Source organism: Bactrocera oleae, chromosome 2, assembly GCF_042242935.1.
Source record: "Bactrocera oleae isolate idBacOlea1 chromosome 2, idBacOlea1, whole genome shotgun sequence".
Taxonomy (NCBI): domain Eukaryota; kingdom Metazoa; phylum Arthropoda; class Insecta; order Diptera; family Tephritidae; genus Bactrocera; species Bactrocera oleae.
The window spans coordinates 78,958,203-78,977,680 of NC_091536.1; the positions used below are offsets into that span (position 1 = coordinate 78,958,203).

The window sequence follows — 19,478 nt, forward strand, 5'->3', positions numbered from 1 at the left end:
CACACACATATACATTTTTTGGGGTTTTGTGTTTGTTGATAAGATTTGTGTGCTTGCACAGCCTACATCAGCAGTTCTTAGAACTGCTCAGCTTAAAAGTATGCACGCACACACATACATTATATGTACTTATAAAATACAGCCGCGCAAACAAACTTAGAAATTTTCAAAAGCAACTACTTGAGCGCGGAGCGTGATGCGACTTTAGATAACGAATGAAAAAAACAAAAAAAGAAAACCGAGAAATTTATGTAGATTTTTATTCGGCGAATTAACATAAATGTGACGTAAATGCTTCATTGAGTGTAAAATATTGTTTCGACTTTATTAAAAGCACATCGAAGTTTGCACTCATAAGCGCTGAGAGCAACCAGAGCTGTGTTTCTTGAACACACCATATTTTGTCACTTTAATGAAGTCGAAGGAAGTCACATTTAACTCGTTAAACTTTTTTGAATAATCTGTTATTTTTCAGCTGAGAGTGATATTACACGGTGGTGATACCAATTGTCTCTTGACTCAGACTTATTTTTAATGGAAACCTATTTCATTTGAAATATAAAACATTTGCGAAACTCATGTGAGCCGCAATGTCAAGATAGACCAACAATGTTGTGCATTTAGTTAGAAAAAAAAAAAGAAAAAATGTTCACTTCGGCAGCTCGGCTTTAATACCCTTCAAAACTTAGGTATTGGTTTGCGCATATACAGACAATCGGACTAAATCGACTCAGCTCGCTATATGTATCATTTATATAAAATTTGTAGGGACACCGAAGTTTGCTTTTGAGTGCTATAAGCATACCTTTAAACCCTGTAGTATATTTAAATATCGGAGTAACATAAAATCACTTCGCAAACAATGTGTCACCCTCACGGGCATAGCTTGATATAATCAAAAGTAACGCATCTTTTATACTTATACTTATATTATAACTGAATTATATTTTACGAATTAAAATTTTTTAAAAGTATATTAGATCACATCGCCGCAATATCACATCACATAAAAAAAAACTATATATCATATTGTAAGACATCACCTCAATATCTCATCGCATCAACATAATACAAATCATCACATCACACCTAACACATCACATGATATAATCCAATGATAAAGCATAAAATTTCATAATCATAATAAAATAAAAATCAGTTATATAAGTAGCATTAAAAAAAAATTTTAAATTTTTAGTAAAATAAGAAGGGGAAATGTGATGTCAAAGCTATCTATTCTGCTAAATATTCTACATTGAAATTGTTGGTTATTCCTACATTAAGAACGAATTAAAATTATGTCATGCCTGTGTGTAAGTGCTATTCCCACTTGATGCCTCATCAACAATATATATTGCCACCGAACGCTACAGACATTTGATCAAAATTTTGTATGCTTGCCATTCTTGCTTGTTTTGCAAAGTTAGAAAAGCTAACCAGAATGATGTACATGCCTATGAGTCAAATTCAGATTTTACGTCCTTAATTAACTTTTTTCTTCATTCCCTTGTGAAAATATCCAGCTTTGATGTATTTTAAGCTGTAATTAGAATAATCAGTTATATGGAATGAAGAGGCCTCTAAGCTCTACTGAAGGACTGAGCAATTTAAGTTCCAAAAGTGTATTTAAATACCTATACACTCACATTTCAAGACAACCACTGTTGCAAGTAGTAAATGCAAGTTCTTTTCACTTACACATTAAAGCAACAACATGCAGCACCAATCGTTTGTCGCATGATATTACAAGTGACAAAGTCGAACGTGCAACGTAAGTATATACAAACAAATAAACACGGCGACTGACAGAATAGTACTTTTTGAACTTTTCATCTGTAAGTGTCGTTGCGTTATGAATTCGCTCGCACAAATTTGCAGGCGATTACATACGTATGTATGTATATGCGTAGAACTGGCATTTACGCGTTGAGTGCGGGTGTTTGGGTGTCGTCGCACTTACATGTAGGCGCTTACGAGTATATTGATGCCAGTGTAGTGGCGTGTGCGTGAAATTCACGTATTCTCCACATCACGTTTCTACGCCTGAACATATGCTACACGTATACGGTGCACGTTCACTTCGTACTCGATATCACTCGCTTGGTTGTTGTTGTTGTTGATCTTGACTTAGCGTGCTTTTTTATTGCGTTTTCCGTTTTATGTGCCTGCGAAGAGCGTGCAGTCGAAAAGTCGAAAAATAATAAAAGCATGAGAGGAGTGCGAAATGTAAAAATGCGAGGCAAGTCAACAACTACAAGTACTTGCTGTCGCGATATCGGCGAACTACTCGAAAGGCAAAGGAAAAAAAGTAATAATCGCAAAAAAAAACGTTTGTCTCGAACGCTCTTTAAGCGTTTTGCTTTTATTACCCGACGCCCAACCGCTTCGACTCAGCACTTATGACCTGATTTACTTTTCATTATTATTATTATACTTTTCAGTGGATTTGTTTTTGTTCTTTTTCAGATTTTTATTTTTGCTTTCGCCGCAGATTATTAGATCCATAATGAGGACAATCAACAAGACAGCGAACAACGGCTGTTGCCAATAAATGCCGTTAGGGCCAACGAAGATTCAAACATTTCGCGTGACTGCGTTAGCGTCGCTGGGGCAAGAGGAGTGGGCGCGGCTGAGGGGCGCTACGTTTATTGAACAGTTGCCATAATTCGCAATGGCAGCAGCAGCAGGCGGCCAATAAGCGATTTGGCAACGCCAGAACCAATAATGCCCGGATCGCAGAGCCCAAAACAAAGAGCAAATACATATCTGAAATTCATAAATTGTAATAACGAAACAAGCGCACTGATACGCGTATAATAGTCAGCCAAGTGGGGCGTTTCGTGCCAAGAAATAACCGTTAGGGCTGCGCACTTGTGCGAAGTGGCTTCGTTTCGTATGGCGAGAATGTGGTTATGCATTTTTCATAACGGTTTCTCGCATTTTCTTCGCCTGCTTGGTGTGAGCAACACAATAAATACGCAATAAATAGCGCAAATATGTAATAAATACAACAACAATGTACACTCATGTAAACAGACTTCTGACTGCGGGAGTGTGTGTGGGTGTGTGCAGTAAAAATGCAAATTGCTGCAATAAAAGGAAAGAACGAGCGTGAAAGATGAAATAATTTGAAATTCATGCCACGACTAACATATAATGTACAATGGCCAAGAAGCCAGCAACAGCTGCAGCATATTTATTTTCTGAAAGTGAACATGTCTTACAGCTAGTAGTTGACGTCAATGTTGGCCCGCTGCATTTTTAGTTCTAGCGCAATGGCTCTACTAAGAGGAAATCATCATTCTGATGATTTAAATTATTTAAAAGAGTATTGCATATTGATTTACTCCACATGAGCGTCATAAAAAGCGGAATGTTGAGTTAAATAGTGGCACCGCCTAATCTTAAGATTGTTGGAATGACATTTTATAATGAAAAATAAAGGCTTCGTAAAAATTAAATTATCGTCTTGTAGTTAAGTAGGGTAAAAAGTTTGAAGAGAATACTATATAATTCTTTCAGATCATTCTCTTATCGTACTCTTATAATTTTTTGTATACTTTTTCATGGCAGCAGTTCGTTCTAAGATTATCACCGCCAGCTTGTTATGGGACATAGTCGGCCAAGTACTCTCAACTCGACAGTATTTTTTAAACACTATTCGACAAATTGTTTTCTGCAACTTGAACCAAAATCACAATAGTTGGGATACCACAACTAATTTCGCATTATTCGCCATTCTTTCTCATTCGTAATCAAAACAGTTTTAACGCTATCTTTAATCTTATCTAGTGAATTTCAAAATAAAACGAGTTTTGCTTTTCTATATGCTATAAAACGAATATATGTACATATATTTGAAAATAGTCTCCCAAAATTTGAGGTTGATTTGACAAATAGTTTTGGAGATATGAACGTATTGGAAAAAAATTTTAGTTTAGTGTGATCGGCACCCAAAACTTTAAACGCGTGTTTTTTTTCGAATCGTTGTTTTCAGAATCGGTGCGTAAAATTTCGTCGAATTGCGGGTCGAATTGAAAGTTTACACGACCTTCTTAAATATATATGTTAAATAACGATAGAAGGAATAAGAGTTTTGATATTAACTTCGATTTTTTAAGCCACTCTGAAATGTAAATTTAAATAAAAATACCGATGTTTTTTAGGAAGCCGCCATTTTGTCAAAAATCATATTTTTGACTAACCCCTCGATCATTACCGGTATTCTTCTATAGCATCTATGGAAATAATAAATGTTAATGGTTTCCTGATTTAAGATAGTTTTAGGCAGAAACATCTTCTTCACTGGCTACTGTATCAAGAGATTTAAGAATTTTCAAAATAATTTAGCGATTTTTAAAGTATATTAAATTTTGTAAATGTTCATTATTTTTTCTAAATGCTTATTAAATAAAATGCCTCTTCACAATAGTTCATAAAAAATGCGTTCTTTCTGACTTGCAACTGAAGATATCTACTTAAGATGACCTTTACTTCTTTTCTTTATATTTGTCTATCTATTTAAATTTTTAGGCATCAATGAGGTTCAAACACACCATAAAACATTGTTTCGCTCTATTTTTTTTAGAAAATCAACATGGACGAATGAACATAGTTCGACCGAAAAAACACTGGCTTTAAATGCTGCAAATCTTGTCAATTGCCTTTTCGAAAACTAACGCTGTTAGAAGCTTTAAGAATATTTTCCACAAAAATGCAAAACATTCGACTTACTTTATGCGAACAACCGACAATACAGTTGAACGCTTGTTGTTGCAACATCAATTGCTGTCATTTTGTTGCTGATATTTCACACAAGATATGCTGATGCTGTCATGGCTGCTGTTTTTGAAGCTTTCGAGGCTAAAACTGCTGTTAACAACATGCTTACACATTTATCTATGTATGCATTTATTCCGATACCCATTCGAGTTGATTTCATGTGTTTTGTTTTACTCCTTTTAGGACTTTTGTTTTAGCATTTGAAATGTTGACAGATATCATTGTTGTGCAAAACTCAAGTGCCAATAAAAATGTTAAGTAGCTTTGCGTTGTCAGATCAGCGATACGAACGCGCACGCACACACATACACACTCGAAAAAGTAGAGGTTGGAAACCACCAAACAGAACACACTCAAACCAACGCGTGCATAGATAAGGCTTCGCTTAAGCGCACATTAAAAAAACAACAACAAAATGGAAATAAATATAAATATAATACAACAAAAATGAACTTGAAAATATGAGAACGCTGCCTTGATAAGCGTCGAAAGCGCTCGAAGTGATGCAACTTTTCGACAACTTTGCTTTCAACAGAATAAAGAAGGAAGGCAACAATATTTTTCTTTTTGCACATAGCCTAAATAACAGTGAATTACAGCGAGAATTGCTTGATGGTGCGATAGCAATGCGGCCTTCACAAACAAGAAAAGTTTGACACTCGGCCGAACAACTCATTCCGAAAATCATTGGTTAACGGTATATTTATAGAAAAGTAGAAATTCTCATGCACAAGGCAATCTTCGCGCCATCAAGGGCATCATATTCAACCTCTTCGTCATCATCAGCAGTAGCATCGCCGTCATCATCATTGTCAGCAGCGTCACGTCGAGCGTCGAAGACAAGTTTCTTGTCAACGCCATTAGTTGGCATTGACTCGCTGGCGCAAACTTCGCCAATTTGGTCTCATCAATCGCAAATGAATCCGTTAGTACTATGTAGCTATATAGTGCCCGTGGGAATTATACACGCGCTGTGCGGCAGGTGAAGCACGGTGCTGCGTTATCTAGGATATGTAGGCGGCTTACACTATGTACTACAAGTATGTACTGTGTGGGAGCGGTAGTGGTAGTTGGCGCTTGGCTGCTTGGTGACATGCTACATGCCTCATGGAACTCTCAATGGGCTCGTTGCCAATTTATTTCTTGTAATCACTCTGTTTCATTATTTTTGTCGCACATATCTTTCATCGCTTGTACCGATTTTCTCCAAGGCCATGTAATAAATGCTTAAATGTATGCCTCAAACGCACATACTGAGGTGAAATGATTTACTATTATAATAGCACAGTTACAGGTGAGTTGATTGTTGTTACCAATGATACTTACTGAGAAAAATGAACGTGAGCTCACTATCTTATGTTTAAATACGAGTATCATATACATAAGCAGAAGGATTGCTTGAACTTTTTTGTGGTCGTTGTCTTAACAAGTGCAGACTTGTGAGTGAATTTCAAAAACTCTACCTTTTTGCAAGCATATATCAGAAAATATTCTTCGAATAGTTTGAAGTTGATGCGGCAAATAGTTTTAGAGATATGAGCACAGTCGTAGGAAATTATTGGCTTAGCTCTGAGAAACGGCTGAACTGAACGATTTGGAATTTTACACGACTTTCTAATAAGACTTTTGATATTAATTTTTTAATACACAAAAATTTATTTTTTTCGCTATCCGCCATTTTGACAATTATCTATTTTTTGACTAGTGTCTCGATTTTTATCTGTATTCATCTATAACAATAATATATGTTTTTTTTTGTTTCTGGATTTGGGATAATTTTAAGTAGAACAATCTTCCTCACCTTACCGATTATTAAAGTATTATACATTAAATTCTAAAAAACTGCATCTAGTTTCTTTTCTTAAACGATTCGCGAGTAAATTATCACCTCACTGTAGTCTTCTACGAGTATTATCGATAACCTACATACATCAGCCACGTGCTGAACTACATATGGCAGCAGTCGTCCTTCAACCATTGATAAACGAGCTGGAATAAATAGTGGGTTATTTTACCGCTACCAACCTTGGATGTGCCTGAGGCGACGCCCAATTGGTAACTTGCGCACAGAACAAAAACAAAAGCAAAAACAGAAAAAAAATTCAAAAAATATGAGTACAATAATGAGGCGACAACATGTAAGACAATTACGTTAACAAGCATACATAATTTCACTGATGTATACTTTCGCGCGCAATATGGGAAAACAGATTAAACTGGAGAAACTAGAGCAGATTAGGGAAGTTCAATAGAAGTGTGTGACGGCTTAGTGAAATGAGAAGGCGCAGAAGTGACAGAATGTGTGTATTTACATATATGTATATACAGGTGAGAAGGTGTAGCTTAATTGGGCTGAGACCTAAATGTAGTACGAAAATCAACAATAAATCTGAGAATCTGTGGTGAGAAGGGAAGGTGAAATATGCAAAAGAGACAAGTTGATGGAGGGGTTGGTGTGGTCTTACTGGCTTAACAATGTGCCAAAGGTGTTAGTCTTAGCAGGTACACGACGTGCAAAGAAGTATGTGATGCTGATATAAGAGCGGGTGAGTTAGGTTTACAAAGGGGTGGAGGCTTTGACGCATGCATTGGAATATTTGAAATCCTCTGTGCGACAATATAAAGTGCCGCAACGGTGCAAACGTGCGTACACAGCACTGACAAAAACCTGCACACAAATACACATAGCTATACACACACAAATATTCGTACTTTGTCCTCGCACACGCACACATGCACATACATTTGCATTTACCATACATAATATCAGATTTCTACAAACAAAAGCGTGTTTCTCCTCCCCTCGGTTGGATTTCATGCATATGCAAATAGTCTGCACGCTTCTTACGCACACACCCAGTCATGTACATAACATATATACCCAGAAGATATGCAGGGTCTATAATATTCGCGAATAGAACAGCCACCAGTTGTATTTCATCCACTAAGCTACTTCAAGCATCATAAATATTGTACATTCTCTACTTCACAAATATTTACATTCTATTTACATAATTTCCAGCAAACTTTAATATATACATATATCTATGTGCCTACACTGCGCTTGCATATGTACAGATAATACAAGATTTGTTGCTTATACGCCATGGCGGCGCAACAAGCCAACTTACAGCTGGCGAGATAACGGTAAGTAAAGTTAGCGAATGAAAGCAAAGCAAAAGCGATGAAAAAATTTAATTACACAATTTTGCACTTACCCGTTTTCCGCGTTTGCCGCGCGGTCCCTTCTCGCCGGGCGGTCCGGGTGGTCCAGCGGGGCCCAATTCGCCGCGGTCGCCGGGTACTCCAGGTGGACCTGCAATAAGTCGTATTGGATTAGTTAAACTCCTAGTTTGCATTTGGCATTTTTAATCTTTTTATGCATCTTGGTTGTCTAAATGTTATTCGAGTGTTTGTTATATAACTACATGTCTTTAATTGGTAATTGGAAATGCATGAAGGTCGGTTGCAATAACATTGATTTGCAATTTGAAAGTCAATATGAAATTTATTTTAATAGCGTTTCTAATTATTATTGGGTTAAGCCTTTTTAATATTTACTTTAATGAGGGCTTGTCTATGAAACAACAATATGCATTTTTTCTGCTCTAGACCTCGTTATATTTTGTTTATTGTCGAATCGTTTTCAGACAAGAAAAAACGTTAGTTTCGGTTGCGTTTACTCATCAAAAATCGATCAGTTTGTATAGAAGCTGTGTATATGCCACTATAGCATATCCGACATAAATAAATTTTGTACTTTGACAAATTTGTCCATGTCAAATTTCATAAAGTAACTCATCAAATAAAAAAGTTTATACAGACCAACCGACATGGTTAAATCGACTCAGCTCTGAAACTTAACTTACTCGGTTCAGGGTATAAATATAATAATACGAGTCGATTTCAGTCATTATTCAGGCATAATATAAAGAATAACTACCGCAATTTGCATATTAATTTCAAAAAAATAAAATTCGTTGACTAGATTTCCGTAGTTTGTATGTAGTGATGTAACAGTTTTAATGTTAGTTTTTAAAACTTTAAAACCCGAAATGTTGCTTTCGAACATCGCTTAACACTTTCTCCAAAAGTACGGCGATTTAACTTTGGTGAAACAAAATTTCAGCAAACAAATCACAGCCACGCCCATCACAACTATAAACAACAATTGGGTTCAACTATTATTAGTGTGTAATCCGTCAATTAATTACAAAACAACTTGTGGCTTGAGCCAGCTTTAAAATTAAACGCATACGCGAGTTCAATTTCCCAACTATGTGGTTTGTAATTGAATTTGGCGTCCAAAAAGCGAGAGTATATAAAAAAGTTAAACAAGTGCTAAATATTTTACATGAAAATAACGGCAATATGGTTGAAAAAGTTAATCAAAACTTGGCGTCAATGAAAAACTGGTGTTTTTGTTGATGTCGGGAGCTCTTAGGCTGCAGTTGTCATTGATGAACCCTCAAATCTATGCGCAGTAAATGAAAAGTGACACAACCCATCGAAACGCACACACATGTATGAATATGTACGGTATGATGAAACTGAAGTGACGCCTATGGAGATGCGTTGAAATTCAATTTGAGCGACACAAAATGCTAAAAATAAGCGCTTTTTCATCACCTGACAAACTCGATAGCAAAAGCTGAGTGTTTAGCGGTGTAGAGCTGTTGTACAATCTATATATTGATGTGGGTCGATCTAGGCTATATAAACAAAACAAATTTTTGGAATCGCTATTTGCAATGTTTAGAGTCTTTAGCGAATTTATTTTGTCTGCAATACAGTTGTCCGTTAAAGGATGAGGTTTTCTTCACTTATCATCAGTATACAGGTCCTTTCCTACCCAATATTATGGTTAAATTCTGTTTTCTGAGTGACAAAAGTAATGCTTTTGTTTGGTTTTCCGACAGTGGTAGTCGATCTGCTCTAATGTTCAATTGGTCTAATACCCCATATATTCGTATAAATACATATACATTTTGAAGCGCGGTTTTTCAAAATATGCAGGCACGAATAATTAAATTTGGAACAGTGACATTTTACACCAGCGTTGTCAAATCGCCTTCAATACGTATTTAAATTTGACGCTTTCCATGCAACAACCACATTTAAACAACAAATCAGCAAAATGGCTTTTACTACGCAAATCGAAATTAACTAAACAGCGTGTGCTTGCAGAGTAATTAAATCAAGCTTTCTGATTAAATTCGTGGAATAAATAGCCAGACAGGCGTATAATCGATTTAACAGGAGAATTTCACATATGTTTCAGGGTTGTACAATAATATCACGAGGGTTGCTTTGAAATCTTCTGGTCGAAACTTCAGAAATCAATAGAAATTTTTTTTCCTAATTTTGATATACTTTGTTAAGATCTAGTCAGAAATCGGACGGATTCACGAAATTGGAGGAATTTTGAGACTTAATAGTTATTCTGGCTCAGATGAATTATGAAGCCAATGAAAACAATATTAATATAGTTTACTTCCCAAAAAGTTCTTAATGATGTCATTGTAGAAAATGTTGAAATTTGTAATGAAAATTCCAGACGTTGTCTGTGAAACTTCTTTAGTCATGGAAAATTAGGCGAGTGGTGCGAAATAATGACGAAATTATGTGGCGAAATAAAACTGTGTAACATCTGTTGTAGAGCGCTGTCATATTGAAAGTTAAACCCAAATCGATTACAAAAATCTTTGAGTACTTACTTTAACTATTTTTTTAACAATAGTCTCAAAAACACTGCGTAACTATAAATGTTTTCACAAATATTTAAGAAAGCGGTTTCATCTTTTAAAACATATACAAATATAAACAGATATCTTGGGAGTAATATTCGTTATTTAATGTGAGATAAGCTGCCAACTTGCAACAATAAAGATGTATACATACTACATTTATTCGAATCACAAGTTTCCAGCACATATCTGCGGTTTGAAAATAATGTTAAATTAACCATTTAACACCGCTATTAAGCCCATTTTTGTTAAAAAAATTATATGAATATTAACTATGAAATTATTTGCTGCAGCCAGACACCGTTAAAACACATACAAATGAAATTTGCGCGCGTTTGGCCATCACCACATTTTTGTGGTGGCAATTCAGCGATAAATTTGCGTTCAATTGCCACAATTTTGAACCGATGACACGTCATTTGAATAAATTAAAGTCGCATAAAAGCGATCAAATAAAAGTTATAAATAAATGAAAAAAAAATTTATATAAAATGGATTGCACACGACAGTGCGCGAACAATGCGGCTTATCATCACTTTATCAAAAATCTATACGACCATGTAATATGCCATAATATTTCCATTGCCTGCGCAATTTAGAAACTTAATAAACTTTTGATAGGCAGCGAACCGAGCCGACGAACAGCAGCAGGAGCAGCGGGATGCCTGCTCCCGACCCGCTTGTCTAATACACCAACAATGAACGACGATGAGAAGAACAACAAATAAAAATCGCTGGTGTAAAAACGAGGAAATGGCAAAAATTTGTTGCCATTTTGAATGGCATCACTCGACCACAACAATTTTTCATTACTTTTACGATTCCCCAGTTGATCATTTCAGCCAGCGCCAGCCGCAGCGGCATCAGCAGGCAACGGGGGTTCGACAAACGACCATTCTGCCTGGCTTGCGAGTCCGACGCAAATACGTTGACAGCAGCTGCAGCCACAACATTTGGAGGAATAACAAGAAAATTATAGTTAAGCAATAGCGAGAGTCGTAACAATAGCACTCGGGATGGCCCCGACTACCGCAATCAAGTAGGTGGCGTTGAGTATTCGGGTCTGTATGAGTATGTGGTGGCCTTGGAATGGCAGAGCGCAGCCTGTATTTGGCATTTGGTTGACTTTTAACAAAAGCCAGTTGGAACTTTTCATAGTTTAATGGCTCTTCTCCTTTCATGGCGGGGACTTAACTAACAAATAAAATAGACTAAACGTTGGCAGACAGCGTGAACGAGCGAGAGAGGGCGGTGCAGTGCGAAATAAATGTATAAAATATAAACATAAAATACTGGTGATTTGCGAAATTCAATTTGGTCAAGTATTCACTGATATGGGTACGTGAAGAACGGCTTGGTATCTGAATTTTTTAGTTGCGAGTCGAGTTAAAATTTATTGGACATTTAGAGTTTATAACCTCGCTAACACATTAGGCAATGAATGGGGTGGCGGGTCAGTTCGTTTGAGCATCAATGTGCATTAAGTTACGGTCCTTGAAATCGCAGTAAACAGCTAGCATTGCGGCGCTTCTATTACAGAAGACAACAGATTGCCCTTTGCATGTTTTGAGTAGAGAGGTTTCATGTATCGTTTTACAAATAATATGTATGGCGTTACATATCTGCTAGATGTCTAACTGAGCTTCTAATTTTACTGTTGTTGTAATAACATCAAAGCAACCTTTTTTTATTAAAAGTAATGCTTTCTTGCGGATTTTTTTTTAAAGCTAATGAACAAAAAGTGTTTCTATTGGGTGATCATTAGCTCGCAGTGCTCTTAGGAAAGATCTTGGTCTATTTGTAGATTGTAATGCCTTAAGTACAACATTATATAATACTGCGTTCCATAAATAGGGGCTTAATTATTCTTTCACCCCTTTGAATTTCAAAAATAGTTCTTAATCTAAAAATATAAAAAGGAAGCTATAACGATGTATATTATGGTGAAACCTACGTAAAATATGAAATTATTTCGTAACCTTCTACAAGTAGTATCAACCAACATTTTGCCTCAACCAAAAGTGATTACTGCGAGTTGTCAAATTTCTCGAAGGAAACCATAAAGGTTACTTTAGTTCATAATAAAAAAACTAAACTCATCTAATAATTAACAAACTTTTTATTAAAGTGCCAAGTTAGGTGTTTAGTTAGAGCTATGCAAAGAACTTTAATGACTCTATTTATATGCGCAGGAAGTCATTTAGCCGACGTGTTTTTCACAATTATTATTTATGTATTTGGATGTGAATATTAGGCTGCAAGCTGGAAGCCATGTACATACATTAGGCTGGGTCAAGAAAAAATCGAATGTTTTTTTTCGTTTGGTATGTTACTCTACAAAATTGCTTGATAGACACCTCTAAGAAAATCTCTCCAATTATGAGCTCTTCATTGTAACGGGAAAGTCCTCCGCCTAACGGTTTTCTAATTTTTCTTATTATCAGATATAAAAATTCATATGGAAATTTCAACTACTTGATTTTTATTTCGTTTTTTGAACTCTGTAGAAAATTAAATGCTCTTCAAAAAAGATCTATTACAATTTTTGCGTAAACCTAACCGTTGTAAAGATATTAAGTTGTAGTTTGACTACCATATTTTAAGAAAAATTTGTTTTTTTTCTTTTAAATTTTATAACTCAGTGAAAGGGGTCATTTTAAAAGGCAAGCTCATAGTGTAGTAGCAAATTTACTGCTCCACAAAACTGGTCTCTCTTTATCACATTTTCGATTTTTGTTTGCGTGTTTCCTTCCATAGGCATTGATGTTTGACCACATTTGTGGAGCCGAAAAAATAGTTAATGGCGTAATACTAAAAATTATAAAAAAGTATTTCCGTTCAGTCTTCCATCAATGTGAAAATACTTTGGTGTTTTTCAGATAAGCTTTTTTCAATAAACAAACCAGAAAACGTGATTTTATAAAATATATTAAAAGTAAGGGCATTTTCAGAATTATCTATGGTATTTCATATATATGGTCTATTATTTATTCCTTTACACTTTAAACTATGGCATAAGGAGTAAAATTTCATTGCTTAATATACTAAACAAATTTTGCAAGGAACGCTAAAGCAGTGAGGCCAAAGCCTCAAAGCCCACCCAATCTCAACTCGCATGCACACTATTCATTTTACCATGTATGTGTAAGTAAATACATCTATTGTATCATAGTGATTTCATTCCTACAACAAATATTTGAAAAAAAAGGAATTAAGACAAATGTAAATATATTACGGCTGCGATAAGATAAGCAGCATAAAGAAAACAAATTAAATGACAATGACAGTTACTAAACAAACAAAACCGGCTGACAAAACAAATAAAGCAATAGGGATGCTAGCTTTTGCTTTAAGGGGAAAATATAATAAATTTTAGGAGCATTTTTGTATTCTGCACAAATTTACGGACCGTTTAAGTGCTGACAAAGGAAAATATACACAATAAAACTGAGTTGTTCTTTGGTAATAGAAGAGGTTAGACAGACTATGTACATAAAATTGAGCAAACTTGATAAAGAAAAACTTTTGTTAAATTATTGTACTTTAAAATGTTTGCATTAAATTCTTATTTGTTTCTTTGTATATTGGATAATTAAAGAAAATTAAATCCATTAAGCAATTAGTTAAGTCTTAAAGTACAAATATACATTGCCTCATAAAAAATAAAATATCTCAAAAAATAAAGTGAGTGCATACTTGTCGACTCTTAATTTATTTTGACAACTTTGTGGGAAGTCTTTCTTAGATACACATATTTTGATCAAAGCAAAATTGACAGCGTTCATAATAGTAATTTGCTTACTTTTTAGTACTACTAAGCATCGGTGAAGATTTTAAACTTTTATGGTGCGATATACTTATAAAGAATGCTTCTGAGGATATAAAGTCGAATATTAAATGGTTTTTAACTTCTAGTAGAGCGCATTTACCTATTATTGAAGTATAATTTTACGATCATTTAACATACCCAATTGTTGATGACACAATATTTATTGTTATGCTGCTTATATTGGACCAAGTTAATACGTTTAGAAACCTCTGTTTTGCCACATGTTCTTTTAAAATTTGGAAGGAACATAAAAGCTTTGTGTGTATAAAATATATTCGATTATTATTACTAAAATGTTTAATACGTTGACAAATACGAGCAATAAAATATGGCGCTAACTGAGTGGGAAGTTTTGGAATTATCGATAGAAGTTATAACATAAGTGGTTACAACATTCACTTGTGAATTTCAAAAAATCGAATATAGCGAAAGTATAGTTAGTTTGCATAGTTAGTTTCGGATATATGAGCATGTTGGTAACCATTTTTTGACTTAGTGTAATCGGCATCCAAAACTTTAAACGCCTTTTTCCTGATTCGCTGTTTTCAGAGCCGGTGAGCTGAACAAAATATCTACGAAACGGCTGGATTGATGAACTTTAGATTTTTTATTTATTTTTTGTAAATGTAAAAACAAAAACCATGCGGTTTTTTGGCTTACGCCATCTCGCCAAAAATTCAAATTTGGTTAGTCCTTCGATCACTAGCTGTAATCATTTATAGTAATAATACACTTTTTTTTTTAATTTTAAACTTCATAAATTATATTTATATTATATTAAAAGTTATATTTAAGCAGAAAAGTCTTTTTCACCGCCAGACATATTTTTTCGGAGGTCACCCTGGAGATCGGTAAGTGGATCAAGGGAATCTAAAATTTTTCAAAATGAATCGCCGTTTTTAAAAGTTCATTAAATTCTGTAAACTTAAATTATTTTTGTTTATTTATTAAATAAAATGCCCCTTTAAACAAAATTCACAAAAAGCGCGTTTTTTCTGAAATGTAAATCCTTCATTTGGTTGTTTATGATAAACTGATATTGACGGACTAAAGAAGGAGAAAATATAAAGCTTTTGCTTGAGAGAGAGCTCTAAATTCAATTGATGTGAGTATCGTAATGGAGCTCATATTTGATAAATAGACATCAAGGTTCTATATAATATGAATAAATCCCATATCAACATAATTGCTTTAGTCTTCCTCATTAACACTAAGAAAATCTAAAAAATTTTAAAAATTAGAAAAAAAAGCACGATTGAAAAATACATTCTTACCTACATATATTTCTTGTTTTTTTTATAAGAAATAAATATCAAATTTGTTTTCATAGATCTCTTTCGCCAGTAAAGTAGGCTGCATCCTGCTCAATCCCAGATGATAAATAACAATTTAACACACTAAACACCTCCAAAAGCAACAGAGAGCGCATTACGAATGAAATCAGCACGACCTTTGCCTTAGGCCAATTAAACGCCTTAACTAAATTATTTTGAATGCATTTCTAATGTGTCATTAAACGCTTTAAATTGTTTATGGCAGAGGAAATTTGTGTCAGCTAGAAGGGACGAACGAAATGGGATAATTTACGCGCCAAATGCAACAAAACAATTAGCGCAGCGCGCTCAGCTAATAAATGAAAAAGCAAATAAATTTTGAAACACATAATATTTTCTTTCTTTTTCAATTAAGTGTGAAATTCCCAACAGGCACAGTATTAAGAAAATATTTATTTCCTTTTGTTCTTTCTACTTGTAAAAGCGCCTCTTATTCTTTTATGCGCTACAAGTATTAGATGCGGCTAACTAAATATAAAAAATAAACAATAACAATGTGAAAAATTTGTTAAAAATAATTAAAAGAGGAAGCCAACGTGACCGAAACAACATGCTAGGGGAAACACTAAAAATTTATTTGTTGGGGGTCGGGGCAGCGCAAGTGGCAAATCGTAAATGTGTGAAATGAACTGTGGCACATAAAGAATTTCACACCAATAAACAAGTGTTAGGCGCATATGATAACGCACTTGTGTGTTCGTGTGTGTGAGCGTGTAAATGAGCTGCCGCGTGTGGCGCGCAAAACCAAAGGGGGTCAGTAATAAACTAAACAATCGCCGAAATGCGACGACAAACAAGCAAATAGCTGATGCTGAAGGCCAACAAGCGCACCAGCGAGTATGCACATGCTAATGCGCTCGCTTAATGTGGAGCTATGTATGTATATGAGTACTCGCTTCCGCTTGGCACACACAGATATTAAGAATTGTTTTTGTGTTTTTTCATATCATATCGTTCATTAAGAAGAAATACAGTGCCGGTTTGATCGATCGCAGCAGCCCGCGCGATTGTGGGGGTCGGTTGTGCGCCCATTCAAATGCATGCACACAGATACATACATATGTATATTTGTATTAAGTATGTATGGCGGTGTATTAATTTTGTGTGCGTTGATTGGTATTGCTCTCGCTCTGCAGAGGCGAGAAATATGACGCGACACGCGCTAATCCCGCCCGCCTTTGGAGATGATTAATGTGCCGAAAAGCGTTTTCAAATTTATTCAATTTCATACAGATTTCTAAGCTGCTTGAATATCCAGCGTTATTGTTTTTGTATTCCATTTGCATTTGTCTCTGTATGTGATTATGAAATTTTTCATTTTCGGCGCATTTGTCGTGGAGGCGGTGGGACAAGTGTTGGCGGGTGCGCTAATTTTCTTTTCAATTTATGCTTTTTAATTTTATTTCTCCATAGTTTTTTTGTTCTAATCAATTTTGTGGAATTTCGAGGCAACTCAGCGCCAAAGAAAACGGTGCGTGGTACAATTCAAAAACTGAAGGTGAGCACAAATCCACACCAACACAAAGAGATATCATAAATCAACAGCAAATGTCAACAATGCGTGGCAATTCAGAGAAATGAGCTGAATGATTTTGGAAAGTGCACAGCGTGTTGCTGCCGCTACAATGTGTAAGATCCACTTTTAAATAAGAAAAAAGAAAATAAATAAAATCTCATTGGAAAATAAGCAAATCTTTTAAACGCCTAAAAAACGAATATTATGTATCTGTGTTGTTGTGTTAGTGCTCCTACTAAATCAGCTATGACGGTACATTTTCCAATTAATCGGCGGCTGCTTGTGCTGTCCCATTGTATGCACTCCCAGTTAATTTGGACTGGGCGGCGCTCAAGTGACTCAATTAAGTGCCACAGCAACAGTCAGCCGAACAAACAGCAAATTCTAAGACATTCGGTGCATTTGTTGTGCCACTCGATACACCCGAACCAATAGTATGTTTGTTTGTGTGTGTGTTTGATGTGCACATATTTGTTTTGTATTTGTTGTGGATGCAGTTACGGTGTGTTGAGTGTAACGCTAGGCAACAGCACGAAAACAAATAAACGCTTGGCTGCATTCGAGTGAAGAGCAAATTATTGAACAGTGTATGGCCACCAGAAACTAATTGGTTGTCAGACAAAAAATAAATAAAATATTTGAAATTGCTTAATTTTTTTCGCGCTAAGCTTGTTATAATAAATCGTGCTTTCGGGTCTTCGTAATTATTGTATTTGCAGACGAAGGGTATTTTTGCCGCTTTCATTCCAGTGCTGGGCCACGAAAAGGTATTTGGTAGCAATGCCTCATGAGTTTTAGTCCCATCTGTTCCTAAAGCAAGAAGCTTGCATGAGCCTTTACGAATGAGGAATATAAGGAAAATATTAATTAGGGCCAGTATCTGAGGTCGAAATGCATTTGAAATTATTAGAGTCTTCACTTGTATATATATATATATATATATATATATAGTATGAACCTGGTAACTCTGACATTGAATTTGATATTAAAGTTGGAGGCAAGCTTGTACTTCGAAGCTTTATTGAAGCTAACTTCATTATACATTGCTACGTGAAGGAATTCTAATGCAGGAATTGCAAGAGGATAGTGAACAAAAAAAAATGAACAAAACACTAAAAAATCTGTGTTATAACGCCAAATAGATAACCGAAAAGGCTAATATGAAACGAGATTTTTAAAACGAGTTTTAACACAGAATAGCAAAAGTAAAAGTGTTCGAATCGAAAATATTAATCTCAGTTAAAACTTAGTATTGTATAATTTGAAAATATTGTCAAAAAATATGGTTATGTTGTGATTTAAACATAAACGTCATCGATCATCAAAATGTCGACGGAAAATCGCTCCATAAAAAGTTTATGGGGAAATAAATTTGCTTAGAAATTTTTTGGGTATTCTTCTTGTTTGGCCGGAGACCAGTTCGAGTTGGTGTGAATTATCGAAATCGGTTCAGGTGTGTTTGAGTTATAAGCGTAGTAACTAAGGTCTCTTTTTTCTTGTATAGGTAAATATAGGTAATATAATAATGTAAATTGGTATAAGACAAGTACGTAATTAATATATATTTTTAAGCATTCGATGTTGAGGAATATCGTAAGTAAAAAAATCCTCCGCTATAATGCCACTTCAGACCACTGTGCAGCCTGCTCCTTGCGCGCTGCTTGCGTTACGCCGACATGCAGCAGGCCATAAATTAAAACAACCAACACATTTTGCTCTAATACAACGATTACAACAACATTAAAGACGAGAAGTAAGTGTGCGCGTATGATTTTGTTATTGCACTTTTCCTGCCTTTTAATAATGTTTACAAAGGCAGGCACTTTGAAGCTGTTGGCATGGCAGCTAAAGATGTGCCCAACCACAAAAACAAATAAATACCACACAAACATATGTATATATATATATATATATATATATATTTATCGATGTGTATTTATACAAATATCTATTTAGTGAATGTATGCGCTCACTAACAGCGTGTGGCACAACAAAAGCCAGCAGCAAACACCTTTGAAAACAAACAAACAGCACGTGAATAACGTTCGATCTATGCGAGAGGGAAGGGGGGGCAGATGCGCGGCAATTGTGAGAAGCGACACATGTATGGACATATGTACAGCGCTTTAGCTGCCAACAAGAACAACAAATACTTTATATAGTCTTTATTTATTTATTTACGAGAGTGTGGCATCACTTACTTAATAGACACATGAGTTGGTATACATGTGTGTATGTGTGTGTATTTAAGTAGTTTGTATGGCCAATTG

General features: G+C 35.2%; 1 protein-coding gene across 16 annotated transcripts in view; it reads right to left on the reverse strand.

Annotated features, from left to right (window-relative positions):
• LOC106614530 (collagen alpha chain CG42342) overlaps nucleotides 1–19,478 on the reverse strand; it is a 175,302-nt gene that overhangs the window by 24,550 nt on the left and 131,274 nt on the right. For all 16 annotated transcript variants that reach the window (XM_070105766.1, XM_036369794.2, XM_036369737.2 and 13 more), the window contains one exon: nucleotides 8,001–8,098. In XM_070105766.1, coding sequence (XP_069961867.1) covers nucleotides 8,001–8,098 — 98 coding nt within the window. The remainder of the gene's footprint in view (nucleotides 1–8,000; nucleotides 8,099–19,478) is intronic.